We start from the raw sequence: 17,497 nt of genomic DNA, 5'->3' as shown, positions 1-17,497 counted from the left end.
CACACACACACACACACCCACACACAGAAAGAGAGCCAGATGGACTTTCTGGCAGCGTCTACCTTGTCTCCGTCCACGAAGGTCTGTCCGTCACTGGCTCTCCTCCAGGAGATGTCAGGCAGAGGCTCGCCCTCGGCCACGCAGGAGATCATCACGGCGCTGCCCTCCACGGCTGTCACGTTCTTCAGCTGGGTGATGTGGGGCTGGACTGCCGGCCGGCCGCAGAGGACGAGAGAAATAAATTAGAGAAGAAAGAGCAGAGAGGAAGGACAGAGGAAGCAGGAGTGAAACTGTCAAGTGTGTGCTGCAACTCGTAAAGTAGAGTAGATGAAGGCGATACCGCGGGGTTTAGACACAGAGCTGATGCATGACTTTGCACTGACGATATAGGCCAAGATCATTTGTTCGCCGCAGTCACACCTCACAGCTTTGATGTAGTGGGGTACGATGGCCTCTTGTCCCTTTTTGCATTGATTCAACGGCGACAGAAAACCGACTTTGGTGAAGTTTTGAGGCACGAACCTCGGTGTTTCTTTGAATAAATATAGATTTTTGTCTGGGAAGACTCCTCTCCAACACCGTGTGATTTGCTTTTGATGCACTAAGAGCAGATAAGTGCTGCAAAGCCACCGAGGGCCGGTCCCTCCTCGCTTCCACCTGATAAGGTGCACTAAGCAAGCCCTGATGCATGTCAAGGGCGCGGCGCTCGCTACATGAATCATGGATTACTCTCTCCATGTAAATCCTTAGCAGGCGGCTAAGACGTAGCGTGGCATCAAATCCGAAAGGAAACGAGGAAGCGAACAGGAAACGGTGAGCTGAAGGCTTTTAGCGGCGCTCGGAGGCGGAGTCCTGGGACTGTTCTGGCAATTTCACATGTTAGCATGCTAGCCTCGGGGTGGAGGAGCCATCGCTGGGGATTTGGAGAGCTTGTCAAAACACGAGGGTCACACACACGTACACACCAACACACACCTCCATTATTTTACCTCCCAGCACCTTCAGTAAACAGATCAATGATCTGAGGACGGAAACGGGTTTGTGGGTAAATACCAGCCTGAGACGGTTGGAGAAGAGCAAACATGTAGATCCATTTACTGAAGGATCAGTTTTTACTAAATTACTTAGAATTGGAACAACTTGGACTTAATTACTAAGAAATAGGTGTTAAATAGATGCAAATATTAAAATTTTTCAGCAATAATTGCAATTACAGTAAAGTAATATTGGTATTAATGCCATGCAAAGGCTAAACATGGTTTTATACATGTGGCTGCTTCTACATATTGCACAAATTTCACTTATATTTATAAAACCTCCACTTATTATTCTTTTCTTCTTTTTATATTATTTTATAGTTTATCCAGCTGGAATCATAATTTTGTTCTGTTATGTTGAATGACAATAAAGATAATCTGAATGTGAATTGCATTTGAAGCCTGGACTTTGATTAGGCCACTCCAGAAACTGTTTATGGAGCCATTCACAGCTGAACTTGCGTCATTTTTTTGTTTCTTCAGGTTAACTTTTATAGTAACATTCATTTTGATGATTTGAAACAAGAAAATAAAAATTGAAGAAATCAGTAAGGATGCAAATACATTTTTACAACACTGACAAATCATCTTGACCAATAACCAGTTCATTAAATGCTAATTAATTATGTATAGCGACTGAATGAATAAATTGCCTCTTTTTAAAAAATAGTTTTAAACACCAAAAATGTCCTAATATGAATATCTAACATTTACAGTCCCCCATATCTCAACTCTTGGTGGTTCAACTTCAAAAGTTGGAGACTAAAGTCCAAATTTTTACCATTATATTTGAAAAAAATGTGAATTCTGCCTAAAAACTAAGTCTGTTGCAGAATTTAAATAAAATCCCAATCCCAAAGGAAGTCCAGCCAGAATTAGTGGAGAAGTTTCTTGGAAATAAATGAAGTTAGAAAAGATGCAGCGACATCAATGGTTTGGACACTGAAAGGTTTTTACAGGTGAACTCCAGAGCCAAGTTAGTCATCTTTTAACTACAAAACAGAGCGACAGAGAAACATCTCAAACTGGCAGGAGAAAACACAGAAACTCTGCAGCAGGATTAGAAAAGCTGCACAGAAACTACCTTTTTACGCTGCTGCCATCTGGCAGTGGAGATGGCTTTGTGGTACCGACAGAAGCAAAATGTTCTTCAAAAACAAAAAGCTGTATGTCTGAATGGTGGAAATGATGGAAAAGTTTGATTTTACTAAAAAAGAACAAAAAGTTATCCTAGAAACAGCTTTTCTGAAGCCATATATTCCTTAAAAATGCTGAAATTCTGGAAACATTTTCACTATATTGTAAAGTCTAATCCTTTGTAGAGCTGTAACGATTCCTGGAATGACTCGAGTATCTCGATTGTTAAAAGTCCTTCAGGAAAATGTATCAAAGCTTCGTTAAATTATGTTTTATTATTTAGCACACCTTTTTGTGATTATTCATGCTGCGCAGCGCTCTCACTTCCGCCTGAGTTGTTGATGAAAGCTAAGTGTTAGCAACATAACGTTAAATTTTTAAGCTTGTTCCAGGGGGATTTTATTGATTGATGATAATGTCCAGGTTTTTAGTATTTTTTTGAGAGACCAATAGGCATCCTTAAAATGACTGATGCAAAGCCTGGAGTACGACAGGCTTTCTCCTCCAGGAGCTGCTGCCTGGTGACCGGTGTTCAGAGCGAACAGCGGTGAAGCGCGCAGCAGGTGGCTGCGTTGCAGATGATTAACGTAAGTGTAGCTTTACGGAGGAACTGGAAAACAAATGAACCACCATCTTGATCTCAATATGGTGGTTGAGATCAAGATGGTGGTGGAGCGCATCATGACGATAGACCTGTTAGTTTTGTTTTTATGCATGACAAAGGAGCCAAATCCCGTCGCTAACATGGACAAAAAAGCTTTAAGTGGCTGAACAAAGTGAGAATTCATCTACTAAACTGACTGAAGACGAAAACATAAACTAAAGATTAGGATTAAATAAGTGTTCACTTCTTCATGCTCCTTTTGAAACAGAAAGGTAATAGTAAACATTTTTTTGTTTCTGCTCATTTATGTACATGATTTCTACTGTCTGCTTGTTTTCTTGTTTTTAAAAAGCTGTTTGAAATAAATAACAAAAATCAAATCAAATCATTTTTTATGAGCGTTTTTGTGAGCCTGCCTCAGATTTTTGTGTAACTTTTCTTCAGGTTAACTTAGAAAGTGAGATGTTATTGTTACAAGTTAATTTTATAAACTACAGAAAAGTTACTGTTACTGAAGCTCAAATATGAAAAAATGGATTGATGTTGGTAACACAGTTATTATGTTAGATTTAGCTTCATTTTAGCAATTTTTAAAAATACTTGTAAGAATAATCGATAGATTGCTAAAATATTTGTTTACAACAACCCTAATCCTTCACTTTGCAGAAGTGCAATATTATATTTTTCTGAAGAATTAAAGGCTGCAAACATTTCTATGAGCTTTTCATGATATTCACATGTTTTAGATCTGCTTGGCAACAGGGATAATTTCCTAAATCTCACTCTTTAAAGCCAAATCAGAACAATTTGGAGCTCATTCAACATCCAGTATCGGTTCTCAAATAACAGCACAAACCTGCTTTAGAGCTATTTTTATTCAACGACAAAAGATCACGGAGAAAACAAGTCAAAATTACCTTAAACAATTGACCGACTCACTTTAAGGCTTCATAATGAGACCAAATGGCTGCAGGGATGATTTCTGCTAAGAGGGAGCACTCAGGATGATTGGCCACATCTATTACACTTTCTAAAAGCTTTTAAAACTTTCACAGCTCTTGGAAACACACAAAGTACACACAGTGAAAGGTTTGAATGGCTGATGTAGTGAGTGAGCTCTTCATCATCAGCGCATGTGGAGCTGCTCTGCCTCAGATTCCCCTCATTGTGAAAACATTACATGGAAAACGTCTCATTCATCAAGATCCCTCTGCTGGGAACGTTATTAATAAAGAATTATCTGCAATATTTCAGGTCTAAATGAGAGAGAGCCGAGATGCATTTTGATGAGAAGAGTCGAGAATTAAACGACCTTCAAAGTTTTGGATTATCGTAAAGACTTTTTACGTTGTTTCTTTTTGTGTAGCACATTACAGAAATTACAAAGTTAAACAAACAAAAGACACTACAATGAATAGTTTCTGCAAACAAACAACTTTTACAATTAATGAGGGTGAAACTTTATTATTTAAGGTCGACCTTCGTTGTTAATGCTGTCACTTTAATTGTTTGTGCTAAGCTAAACGTGTTTTATTTCTTTTGGCACTTTCTGTTGCTCTGTTTTGCTGCAGCTCCCTCAAGTGGCGAGTTTAATGTGCTTAAATACACATTATTTAAGCAGCCTTTGTCAGTAATTTTGCATTTTAATTTGACGCTTTGTTGGATGTTTTTTGACATTATTAAACTGAAGTTTTCCCATTTCTGAACATCTTTTGTCTCCATCTCTCCCAGTTATCCAACCTCACTTTCTTTGTTGTTTTTTATGCATCATTTTCCACAGGAAGTTGTCGCTTATGTTTTTAAATCTAGCTTAACCACTCAGATTTGATTCAGTTTTAAGATAAATAACTTTTAATAATAAAGCAAAAGTTTTTATCTATGGTAAACATTAAACTTGGTGACTGATTATGTTAATCCTGAAGGTGTGGTTCAAATATGTCAACGCAAATAAAATAAAATAAAAAAGTCTAAAACCTTCAGTAAAAATGTTAGACTTTAGAAAGTACTTCAGCCTGATGGAAATAAATAAATAAAGGCTGAACTAATTTCAATAAAACATCTTTATATTACAACCCCAAACTCTTGAGGTCTTGTCTGCTAAAAATATAAAAATGTTCTTTCTTCTTTAAACCTTGTAGATCCTACTTTAGACAAAAACATTCATCTCCAATATTTAATAGACTTTAACCTTTTAAAGTCCACACTGTGTCTGGATCACTGGTTATTACTGGAACATAAAATGCATTAGATGGAAAAAAAGCAGAAACAGTCGAAGTCTGACGTTAAATCTGATCGATTGAAAAACTGCTCTCCTTTCACTGCATGTTTTTGCTTCCATCTTCTGACATAAAGCAGAAAAAAGTGTTGAAAGCGTCTCCATCATCCAGCCGGTTTGATTACGACTCCCTTTATCACTATAATTACAGTTTATTATATCAGTTAGAAGCCAGGCATTACATTATTATATGTATGATGTAAGCCACTAGAAAATGCTATTTATGTGTCAAAAAGACAAGAAAGTAACATAAACACGCTGTGTGAGTGTTTAAAATTGCACAATTAAAGCTGGAAAAAGCTGCTGTTTTCAAATGAGTTTTATTTTTACCGTCTCTGTTGGAAGTTTTGATGTTACATAAAGCTCTTATCCCACCCACAGACAGCCGTCAGGAAGCAAAAATGTTCAACTTGCTGCATCGGATTGGCCTAATGCGTGTTGTTTGTTGTTTTAGCCGAGCAGATCCATAAAACAAATGTCAGCACAGATTTTCCCTCCTGGATCCACCGCTAATAGCCAACAAGCTCTAATGATAAAAGCCACCGCTGGGCCCGTTCTGCTACATCATCTACATTTTTCGGTTTATTTAAAACAGCTGAAAACCAATGTTGTTTACTTTCCAGGCTCTTTTGTCTTATGCTGATCCTTGGATTGTGTGTCATGTTTCCACTCATTAGGAAAAAAGAAGAAGCGAGAACAATGTCGTGATGTGAAAACCAGATATTGTATTTCACGCACCACTGGCGAAACCGTAAAAGAAAAAGTGGCAGAACACTCAGATTTTGTCTGCAGAGATAAATCTCCCAAGCCGCTATGATGAATTTCTCCTGATTGCTGCTGGAGGAAGAAAATAAATCCTAACTGTGCATTTAATATTCAGATCCTTTGTAATTCCTCCTGAAACTGAGCTGTAGTGCATCTTCCTTTCTGCATCTTACTCCTAATTGAGTCCAGTGGACATAAATATAAAAAGAGACACACCTACCTGTATAAAGAGAAGTGCATCATTTTCTACTCTAACAGAAAAATGAAGTAAAATCTTTTGAATCTAAAACTGACAAAATCATTCCTTCATCTTGTAACATCAAAAATCTAAATTTCCGGCTAATTAAGGAAACTTTTAAGGACAAAATGATGGCGTAGTTATCCCAAGTTCCTGAATTTATAGTATCTGGACTTTAATCCAATAAACATCACCACAGGAACTGTTTGTATTTGATTTATTGTTGGGTTAAATGGTCAAATGTTTGCTATAATTGAGCGTGCAGCAATGCCTCATGTATTGCTAGCATGCTAACATGCTACAATAAGAAAACAAGACAAAAGGAGCTTTAGTAAAGTCATGAAAAAAATATTTTATGTCTTATTTCATTAGTAATAATCAAACTATGCAAATCTACGTGCAATTTTCTCAGCATGGAGAAAAAATGTGCAAGTTGCCAAGATTTTTATTTTTATCAGCATAAAATTTGAATAAGTTTCACTAGTTGGGTAACCTGTTAAAATTTGATGTAGATTAATGTTTCAATCTAATATTATTAATATTAAACGTTGATTTATACAGTAGAATCTCTTGAGAATATGTTATTTACAAGAGAGACCTGCTAGCCTAATAAAGCTAACAGCTAGTTTCTCAGTTTCCTGTCTTGAAATTAAAAACAAGTTAATTTTTAAACGTTCTCATTATCATTCACTTTAAACTGAAAAACATTAATCTCTAGAAAAAGATGAAATAATCACTGCAATAAATAAACCTGCAGTTCTTGCTGTATTTGGGCAAACTCACTTAATGCTACCATGCTAACATGTTAGCTTGAAAAATATTTGGTTTTAGGCTTAGAATGAAAGACAAGATGTAGCTGTAGCAAAATTATAAAACAAAACCATGAAATCTTGTCTTATTTCAGTTTGTTGTGAAATAAAACATATTAGTAATTGAACAGTCCAAATTTATTTTAATTTGCTCAGCCTGAAGAAAAAGTTAATATGCCGCTAACAGTTTTTTAAAATTTGATCAGCATATAATTTTAATATGTTTCATTAGTTGATTAATATGTCCGCAATTGATGTAGCTTAGCTACCTTTAACCTAGCAATTTGAGCAAATTCTTATTACCATTTCCATTTAACTGGAAGGTATTTATCTCTAGAGAAACAAGCAAATAATTCTTGAAATACATACACCTGCTATATTTGCGTAAACTCCGCTTAATGCTAGCATGCTAATATGTTAGCATGTAAAATGTTGAGTTTTAGGATAACTGTTGGTGTTGAAAATAAAAAACAAACGCAAAGTCTTGTCTTATTTGAGTTTGTTGTGAAATAAATCACATTAGTAGGCGAACAATCCAAATCTGCATGTATTTTTTTCAGCCTGAAGAAAAAGTTAACAAGTTGCTAACGTCATTTTTTTTTTTATCTGCATAATATTTTAGTAAGTCTCAGCATGGACCAAGTTGAGGTGGGAACTGAGACATCCCTGAAGCCACGCTGCTGGCATGTCTAACCCAGAGGTGTTGTGCATGTAGATGTTCCCTCACTGTGTGGATTTGTTTCTTACAGACACACACGACTCAGGAGCCTGAAAGCAAGACGAGCTGTTATAATCCCTGAAGACTGACAGAACGCTCTCATTTACAGCTCAAGGGCTGCTTCAGAAGAAACTCTGCGCCCAGATGTCAGCGCTAACGTCTACACATGTGGAATAAGAATTAGGAGAACTCAAACATCCACAGAAAGTGCTCAGAAACTAATTTGACTGTGTAGGGTGTGTCAGATTATTATGGTGAACAAAAAGCGCACACACCTGCAAATATCTCATCTAATTTACAGTAAATGACCCGTTTTCTTTCCGCCTTTGCTGTCAGGAGTAATAAAACTAACTTACAACAGCATTTCCCTACAGTGCAGTCAAAAAGGAGAGCTCCTCCCTGCTGCTTAGCTTTCCCCCATTAAAATGTGCATTTTGACAAACAAGCGTTTCTCCACATATTTCCACAAGAGGAATATCAGAGCAAATGGCCAGCAGGTTCATGAAATTAGAAATTGAATTTTTTTATTTATTTATGCAAACTGGTTGAAATATGAAGCGATAAATGAGATATTTCCTTCCAGCAGCTGTTGGGGGTGGTGTGGGCTGGCGACCATGTTTGGACTCTGACGGTTTTGAAAAACCGTTTTAGGATAAAAGAAGATTGTGAGCATCCTCACCATAAAACTTTATGGATGGACATAAAACACTTCTCACTGTAATGGATAATGCTATTACATCTGGATTTGCTGGAGATGCACCAGATAACAGGAAAGGAAAAAAGAATTACTCTATTTTATTATGTATGGTTGATCAATAAATAACAATAAAGTTGGCCTTATGCAGCCTATTTGATTTAAACTCCTATGTTTTTTTAAATATATTAATATAAGTAACAAACTTGGTTTACACCAATATCTGAGAAAAAGGGAACACAAAAATATGAGTTTTAAGCAGTTAAACCACTTGTCTGATGGTTTGTTTTACTTAATTTACAAAAAATATGTTGGAATTTAAGTCACATTCTTAAGAACTTTAAACTAAAAGGTTTAGTTTAAACTTTAAAGTGATCCACGATTAGTTGAACATGTTAGCCTAAATATTTTGTAATTTTCCTATTAACTAAAAAATTGCTGTTGTTATAAGCAAAAAACTCATAATTACTTAAAAAAATTTATATTTTTCACCCATAGCAGTCCCCATTTTTTCACTCGATGGGCTGATGACGTGTTTGAATCTACAGAGTAAACACAGGGAGGCTAACTTTACTCCAGTTGTTGTTCATCATACTGCGTCTGACTGGTGTAATTTTAAATAATGCCACACTGTGTCACAGTTGGCTGTAATTTAAAAACAGAAAGAAAAACGTGAGGTGAATTTGGATAATTTCCCACATACTGTAACAAAGATGAAAAGTCGGACCTAATTTGTGCCCTCAACATTTCTCTCCAGAAGACTTTGGGTCATTTATACGAGCAAAACCAACGAAGGCTTCCACAGGTGATCTTAACAAGCTTAATAGATTCAATTAATAGTTATTTTCTGGGTGTGCTGCGGTGGCGCAGGGGTTAAGCGCAGCCCATGTATGGAGGCCTTGGTCCTTGACGCGGCCGTCGCAGGTTCGATTCCCGGGATGGTGACCTTTGCCGCATGTCTTTGCCCATCTCTCATTGCCAACTTTCCTGTCAATTACCTGTCAAATAAAGGCCACTAGAGCCAATAAAACCTTTAAAAAAACAGTTATTTTCCACTCCTGTTTTACTACTTATGTATGAAGACGCAGCAATAAAAACTGCAGATAAATCTTGTTACAGTTTTAAGTTTCCCCTTATGCCAACATACAGGCAAGTAGCCAATTATTAATTTAATTTAAATGATTTAAGATTTTGTAACTAATTTTCTTTTCATTAAAGAAGAACACTGAGGTGTTTACCCTGTTTATGACCAAAATTATATATTATTTAGATATATATATTTTGGCTGTGGAAGTATTTAAAAAGTGCTTCTTCTCCATTTTTGTTGCAGTCATTCATTATTACTGTTTTGAGTGAAGAATAACAATTAAAAGGACAAAAATAAACTAATAAAAAAAATTAATTTCTGGAAAGCATTAAAAGGCGAATAACAGCAACTGGTGTGGAAATTTGGCAAAAATAAAATGCACTTTGTAAAAAAATCTGAACATTTTGTAAACTGTATTTAAATTCAGAATCTTCAGACAGTGAATCAGTTCATTTGAACCCAGATTAGCTAAATTTAAAATGAGCTCTTGTTATTTTATTAACACTCTGAATAACCAATCAACTCTTTTGGTTAATACATTTTTATCTCATTCACTTGAGGAGACAACGTAAAGATTTTTACTGGTTTCCAACATGTGGAAACATTGCAGATTTAATGACTGTTGACTTTCTCACCAAACACTTTGAGCAGAAGCTCTCTCTCCTGGAAGCCGGCCTTGTTGGAGGCCTTGCAGGAGAACGTTCCTCCATCGGCCTGCCGGATGTTTCGGATGGTCAGCATGCTGCGTCCGCCCTCCAGCTGGCTGAAAATGTACTTGTCTGAAGGCTCCAGCTGCTGCCCCTTCCTGCACAAACACAGAAACTAACACCTTCAGACCTTCTGCACTTCATAAAATAAAAATATCCTCTCTCAAATTTGTCTACAGTCACCTCTGGACTGCAGCACTTGCTAAAATCGCTCCTCTGACGCACTGAAAGCTGTGCTGACTTAATGTCTTTTTCACATTGGACTCTGTTGGAAAATTAATCAGGGGGAAAGAAACAAGCAGCTAAATTGATGCATGTCTATATAAAGGCTTCCAAGCAGAAGCACAATGGTGAGAAACAGGTTTGCTGCCTCCCCCGCTTGTTTATTTGTGGCTGTTTAACCAGCCGTGTAATCCACAGGGGTAAGACTCGGATTTTATTGGGGGGAAAATGTCAAATTTCTGGAGCAGATTTAGGCAAAAACATCAAAAAATGAGTCACTGAGTGAATGATCTCAAAACTTTTTTGGACGATATATAAATTACATTCCTGAAGCATCTTCTGTCCACATGTCTACAAACTATTTCGAAAACGTATCGCAGTAAAAGTGATTCACCTCAGTCGATGTAGGTAATGATTAGTTTATTGTTTTAAGTATCTGACTTACTGCAAAACTGATACTATGACCTTTTCGGTTTTATCCAGAGTTTGTTGTTTTTACTTTTAAGCAGTGATGCTGCGATCACAGCAAACGAGTGATGCACGTCAAAAACACACGTGTGCATTTGACATTTTGCTCTAGATGTGCATCAGATGCGATAAAATCACTCTAGACGCTCGTTGGGATGAGCCGTTGTTTTCCGTTACCAGTCTCTCATACTATGGAGAGTGAAATTGAGAGAGCTGCACCCAAATATTACGTAGAGAGAAAAGCTTCTGCTGTCACAAGGGCTCAGATGTCTCTGCTGAACTTTTTGTGTTCAGTTTTTATTGAACAAACAACGGCAACAGCTGATAACGGCGCATTAGGATGAGTGTCTGGGTTTTATTTACTGAAATCAATAAGATGTGGCCATCAGACGTGTGTTTGAATTCACCAGATAATTCAGAGGTTTTGTGAGTTTCACAAGCTAGCTGGGCGCTGACGACGGTTGCTATCAGCGCTGTTTTTGTCCCAACTACAGGTCACTACGTTACGTAGAGGAGACTCTCTGATTGGTTGATGCTCCGCGTTGAGCGGCGAAAGTTCAGATTTTCCAACTCCAGCGTCAGACGCTCAAAATGCTTCAATCACGCCCTCGACGCGTCTCCACATAGAGTTTGAATGTAAACCAGACGCTCAAATCACGTTTGGTGAGAATGCAGCATCATAAGACACAGTGGTGAAACTTGAAACTGCTCAGCAGGTTGTTGCTAGGTAAACAAAGAATGAGTGAGTTGCTAGGTAACCATGGAGAGAGAGAGTTAGTTGATTCCACCAACATAGCTTAGCTAGCCATGAGGTTGAGCGGCTAAAGTCTTTCTTCTGCCTACATTTCCCAGAATGCTGTGCGTTTCTGGATAATTTCAGTGAAATTACTGAATATTCTAGCAGATGTATCATCGATTGATTGATTTATTATCCTAACCTTAATGAAGTCAACCAATTATATAAAACAGATGGTCTTATAAGCTGATGAATTACGGTTAGTTTTCACACAAAGCTTTTTTTTATTTTGTCGCACTTTTTTGTACTCAAGTTCAGATCTTAATAAAGCTTCTCACATTAGATTTTTTTAAATATTTTGTTACTTATAAACAAAAAATTAAAGGGGGGTAAACTTCATTTTTTTTCAGCATAGCTGGATGCATGTAAACTAATATGTATTTCTATCTGGACAAGCCTAAAACTTGCCTACATGTGTAGTTGAATCTATATTTATAGAGCTACATGTGTTTCTAAACAAAGCCAGCTTTCTCGTCTTGTAGGAAAAGCCTCATTTAAAGTCGGCGGAGGAATCACCAAAGCAAAGTAATAATAACTTTACGTGGCGAAGAGGAAATGAAGAGAGGCATCATCGTAGCGGTGGACAGTCTAGGACGCGCCACAGCAGTGGATGTCATTACACTGACTGACTGCTGACAGGTAGTCTATTACCAAAGATGCTCAGAGGACGAGGTGAAGCCTCACTCTGACAGGAAATGCAGCTGTGAGGCTGGAATATGCTGGGAGGCGCGAGATCAGAAGCAGAAACTAAATTGGGTTGTGATTTGTTGTTGGCGTCAAAGACGTTTTCTTTGTTTGCTGGTGAAGAGTGTGAGCGACCTGCAGGCTGGAAACACACCTCCACTGTTCCAGTCAGTGGGCCTGCTGATTATCTACCGCTGAAATGGCTTTTATTTGATTATTGGAATACTAATGCGGAGTAGAATATGTAGCACCTGGATTAGCGGCAGTCAAACAAGCCGCAGAGTGATTACATCCACAGGACAGAGCCCAAATATTTTTTTCAGAGCCTTTTATTCTTCAGTAGAAGTTAACAAGTCAGATTTTATGGGAGAGGCTGGAGTATAAAAAGGAATATAAAAACCAAAAGATTAAATTTTATGCTATATAGCCTGAGGTGACCAGATTCAAACCAGCAATATTAATCTGTCACTGAGTCAGACTGTCATCCATTAACAGCAGAGTTACGTTTACTTGAGTGGCTTTTTAGGAGAAATTTACTTTTAGGAGTATTTTTATTTCAGTGATTTTATTACTTAGTATTTCTGCTCTTACTTGAGTTAATATTTCTGCATTTTACCCACTGAATGAAAAACAAACATGTTTTAACCAAAAACTCACCAGACACAAAGCTCAAAGTTGGGACAATAGAGCAACATTTTCTGGTTGTGAAGTTGCTAAAATTAGTGTTTCATTTAATCTACAAGCAATAAACTGGTTCTGTCCTACCATCACAAATGTAAAAGTGGACTTTACTCATAACATGTCGAAGATTATTACGTAATTGTTAAATGGAATGGATTATTTTCAAAGATCAATTGACATATCAGGAGACTTAAATAAATAATAAAAATAAACAAATGTATTTTTTTATTTCTTCAACAGTAGTTATGATTCTTAAAATTGAATCCTGAACACAAGTTTGATGAGATGGAGAGAGGATGAGAGAAATAGTTAAAAATCACATAATGTTTGCTCAAATATTTCCAAATATTACCAGAGAAGATGAAATGTTGTCCTTTTGACAAAAGAGGTTTGACGTGTAAATTATTACTAGCATAGGTGCTAAAACCCTGCAAATTCTTGCACTTAGTCGACTCAAAGGAAAGGTTGGATTTTCTAACGCGATTATTCTAATGTTGTAAAAGGTGGATTTGTTAAAAGGATTGATGCGTCTCTGCTATTAGTGCCTAAAAATGTGGAAAAAAGAAAGAAAAAGTTACAGCTTTTGATATTTTAACCATTTCCATCAAATTAAATCTCGCCTGCAGTGAGTTTCTAAAGAACGCTTCATTTCTTTTTACTCTTTTCTTCCTGAGAACCATCGATTTCTGTTCACTTCGGCACTGCATGTAAAACAAGTCGCAGAGAAACCCGCCGGAGCAGCGAAGCGTGTCACAGTTACAACTGTTTGTGACATCTTTACAGTTCGCGGCGATGAAAATAGTCGCAGGAAACATCGTCTCTGTGCTCCGTTTAGACGAAAGGCAGAACGACAGAAAGCAACAGAAAAAGATGGTGGAGGGAAAACAATATGACCTACAATTGAATCCCCATAAAGTGCTATCAACAGATGCTCAGGTGCAAAGAGCTTGTCACAATTGCCTGCTGAGTGGGAGCGAGCTAATTGCTGGATGTTGGAGAGAAGAGCGGATAGCAGAGAGTCAACTACTTCTGGTGCAAATTCTCGCACCGCTGCTGTTTGACATTTGATCTTTTTCTGCAGCTGTTGGAGGTGATGTGTGAGGGTGGATTGCAGATTCCTTAATTGGAACTGCGACATGATATCTTTGTTGTCTGCAACCGAAAATACAAAATCTAGAGTGTGTGAGTTATGGGTAAAACACAAGCGTGATAGTAGAAACTGTGCAGTTTCAGTTTATGTTCATGAACTTTAAATGACATGCAGGGTTTCCCCCGGAAAACTTGCTAAGCCCGGAGCTCAGGGCGCTACGGCCGGCGGCCATGTTTTTGAGTTAAAAAATGTTTCAAGTTGACAGGAAATTTGAATATATCACCTGATAGTTATACAATTTTGGAAGATTAATACTTAAACACCAACTATAAAGTCTTAAAAAAAAGGGCAATCATGAAAAAAAACCCTAAAGAATTAACAATGCTAAGTCTGGTGGGGGCACAAGTAAAGCCTGGTGGCCCGCCAGGCTTATAACACACTGAGGGAAACCCTGGGGATAGTGGAAGGTTGTTGGATCAAATCAAAATGTTGTATTTCCTGGAAAATGCTTTAAAAAAGAAACTAAATTAAAAATGAAAACTTTATGAGAAATAGACACATCTGAAATAAATGTGAAATATTTTCAGGATCATAAAAAACTTGCTAAATGCGTCTGTTTTTAATAAAAAAGGGCTCAGTTTGATGATGTGGAGCGGAATCTCATAATTGCAAGCCATATTACGATATTTCAATCAGAGGCAGTGCTGAATATTCACTCTTAAAAGGAAAAGAAAACTGATTACGTTACTTTTTACGCTAAGTTTGATTTTTTTCTGTTTCAACCCTTTTCTATGAACAGAAAGTATAAAAGACATTACCTGTGCCATGTGACCAGAGGATCAGGAGATCCTGAAGTGATGCAAGTGAAGGTGACTGACTCCTGGTAGTCGGCTGTGGCGTTGAAGGACTGCTGGAAGACCGATAGCGACGGAGGAACTGCACACAGACAGGAACAAGGAGTCACACATTCTGCCGAGGTAATGGGACGAAAACTAAACGTTCTGCATGAAATGTCAGTTTTCATGAAGCCATATAAACACCTTCTGAAAACATATGCAGGAAACAGCAATAAGACACCGAGCTGGCATTGTTAGGAATCTGTTGGGACTTCTTGGAAATGCTGTGGATGTTTGTAATTCCCACAGGGATTTTAGTTGACATTTTGACCAAGCTTTGGTGAAAACACACAGGGACGTGAAACGATTATGTTGTTTTCTGCTTCTGAAATGCTCAGTTAAATCCACTCGAACGGAGACGAGATGGAAACGCGTTCGAATCAGAAGAAAACTGAGAGTTCTTGCTTCATGTCTGATTCACAAGGCCTGAGCTCCGGCAGCTGATCATGTCAGGCCGATTTCTGTGGCTTAATAGAGACACTTCACTCTGGTGGTTGTTAGATTAGGGGTTTGAAGGACATGCAGCATGAATGTTATTTTCTTTCCAAGGTGCATATCATTTTTACCTTTGGGACAATGATTTTTATACTGAAACTGTTACTTCAAAGAGATGGAAAGGAACATTTTTCTGGTTAAAGAATGGGTCAATTGGCAGAATAAATAATAAAATATTATTGTGGCCAAAGACACAGCCTTGAGGAATTCCTTACATCTCAGGAACCACAAGGTTTATTTGAATTGTTGTGGAATAAACACAAAGCTACCAATGCTATTAGCTAATCTAACACATCAGTGGTACATTAGCAACTGATGCTATTAGCTAATCTAACACAGCACCACTCCACTGATGATCTGCCAGAGTTGGTGTGTTTTGGTCACCTTTTTTAATTTATAGCTAAACCAAAACACCAAATTCCACAACACATCTACATGTTATGGTTGTCATAGTCAAGCTAGCATAGTTAAATTACTTTTGTCTCTTGCACTATTGTTTTTTTCTTAATTAACACTTTTTCCTGACCTTGTTGTCTAGTTATTGCAGTATTGAATATTAGCAGCAAACACTGCCTCCCTTTTTCTTTTATAAATCACGCGTTATATCGATAACTTAACAGCTAAAACCAATGCTAGTCATTGTTAGCGAGCAGGAAGCTGGGGAAGCAACGTCACGCTGTGACAGTCTATATGATGCAGGAAATAATTATCCATGTCAGCAGCTTCATGTCTTTTGGTGTATTTTATGGGAGTAGAAGCGACATTCCTATTACATGAGCCACATACTGTAAATACAGCGTGTCTCGCTAATCTGCAAACAGCAGCATTGTTACAGCAGAAGCCCTGATGACTTTATCAACGGCGCAGGGTGAGGGCTGTCAGCAACACGCAGGGAGTCCCTGTCACCCAGTCAACTGCCGCCTGTCGTTTTATCAACCGACAGAAGGAGACCAAGGCGAGAGCAACCTCGCTCTCATCTTTATTCCCCGTCGCGCTGACAAGGGAACGACAACTTCATGGCGCTTGAATGTAAATGAAGCAAATCAACCCATTTCTCCAGCACATATTTACGCTGCGCCTCTGCTCCCACTGCTGCCACCCTTCCCAATCTCAAGAAGTGATTAAGCGTGTTTGGAGCAGCTTAGTGGTGCTCTGGATGTTTACTCTCTCCAGTTTGCCTCGGCTGGGTGGGGGATGATTATGATGTGCAGAAAAATGGCCGACGCTGGAGCAACTGCAACTGGAGGAGCAATTCAACCAAAGACAGAAGATTTTTGTGTTTGGTTTTTATCAGAGGGCTGGAAAACCAAACAAAACAACTGTCATGGCTACGATCGCTTCATTATTAGCACCAAAAAAAAAAAAAGAAAAAGAGAAAAAGAGAATGTCAGAGTCGTTTCTGAGGAGTTTCTGGTTTCAAAAATAGTGTTTAACTTTACTTTTAAAAATAACCAGGTTGACTACATTCAAAATTGAAATATAAACACCAATTTTTTCCAGCTGCCTTTTCTTCTTAATCACAGCAGAAGGTTTTCAACCATTTGTATAAATTTAGAATTATTTTGCAAATAATTCGTCAAATACTTAACAGGCCACATCAGCAACAACAAAAAAGTCATGTAATTCTTAAACAATTCAATTATTTAACTTTTTAAAAATGTGGCTCTCGTGTTTAAGAATACACAGAAGTAACAAAAAGTTATAATTTAGACTAAAATTAATCTATTTTTCAGAGGTATCTCTAAAAAAAGAGGTTGACTTAAATTAAAAGAACTCATTGTGTCTCAAAGTAATTAAAAAGACAAAACTGTTGCTCTAATGTGTTCAAGCAAACCTGAGAAAGCCCCCCCACAAATTTCTTCATTGTGTTCATATCCTTAAATGCTAAAAGTCACCAAACTCCTCCTTGCGTTTCGTTCCTGGAAGGCAGAAACAATCCCTTTCCTCTGAAACGGAGCCAAGAGTGAAGCTCAGGCTGCAGCTTCAGGACGGGAATATCTGTCAACCCGAACTGCAGCTCCTCCCACACCATCTGCATAATGAAATCTGATCACAGTGTGAGGGAACCGGCACAATGCAAAGGCTTAATAATGC

General features: G+C 37.7%; 1 protein-coding gene across 4 annotated transcripts in view; it reads right to left on the bottom strand.

Annotated features, from left to right (window-relative positions):
- ncam2 (neural cell adhesion molecule 2) overlaps positions 1–17,497 on the bottom strand; it is a 315,894-nt gene that overhangs the window by 39,904 nt on the left and 258,493 nt on the right. For all 4 annotated transcript variants that reach the window (XM_008429298.2, XM_008429289.2, XM_008429279.2 and 1 more), the window contains 3 exons: positions 14,831–14,948; positions 10,000–10,169; positions 63–208 (listed from right to left, as the gene is read on the bottom strand). In XM_008429298.2, coding sequence (XP_008427520.1) covers positions 63–208; positions 10,000–10,169; positions 14,831–14,948 — 434 coding nt within the window. The remainder of the gene's footprint in view (positions 1–62; positions 209–9,999; positions 10,170–14,830; positions 14,949–17,497) is intronic.

This window comes from Poecilia reticulata, linkage group LG2, assembly GCF_000633615.1.
Source record: "Poecilia reticulata strain Guanapo linkage group LG2, Guppy_female_1.0+MT, whole genome shotgun sequence".
Lineage (NCBI taxonomy): Eukaryota > Metazoa > Chordata > Actinopteri > Cyprinodontiformes > Poeciliidae > Poecilia > Poecilia reticulata.
The sequence above is the reverse complement of the archived record's forward strand: the minus strand, read 5'-3'. Positions and strand labels throughout refer to the sequence as shown.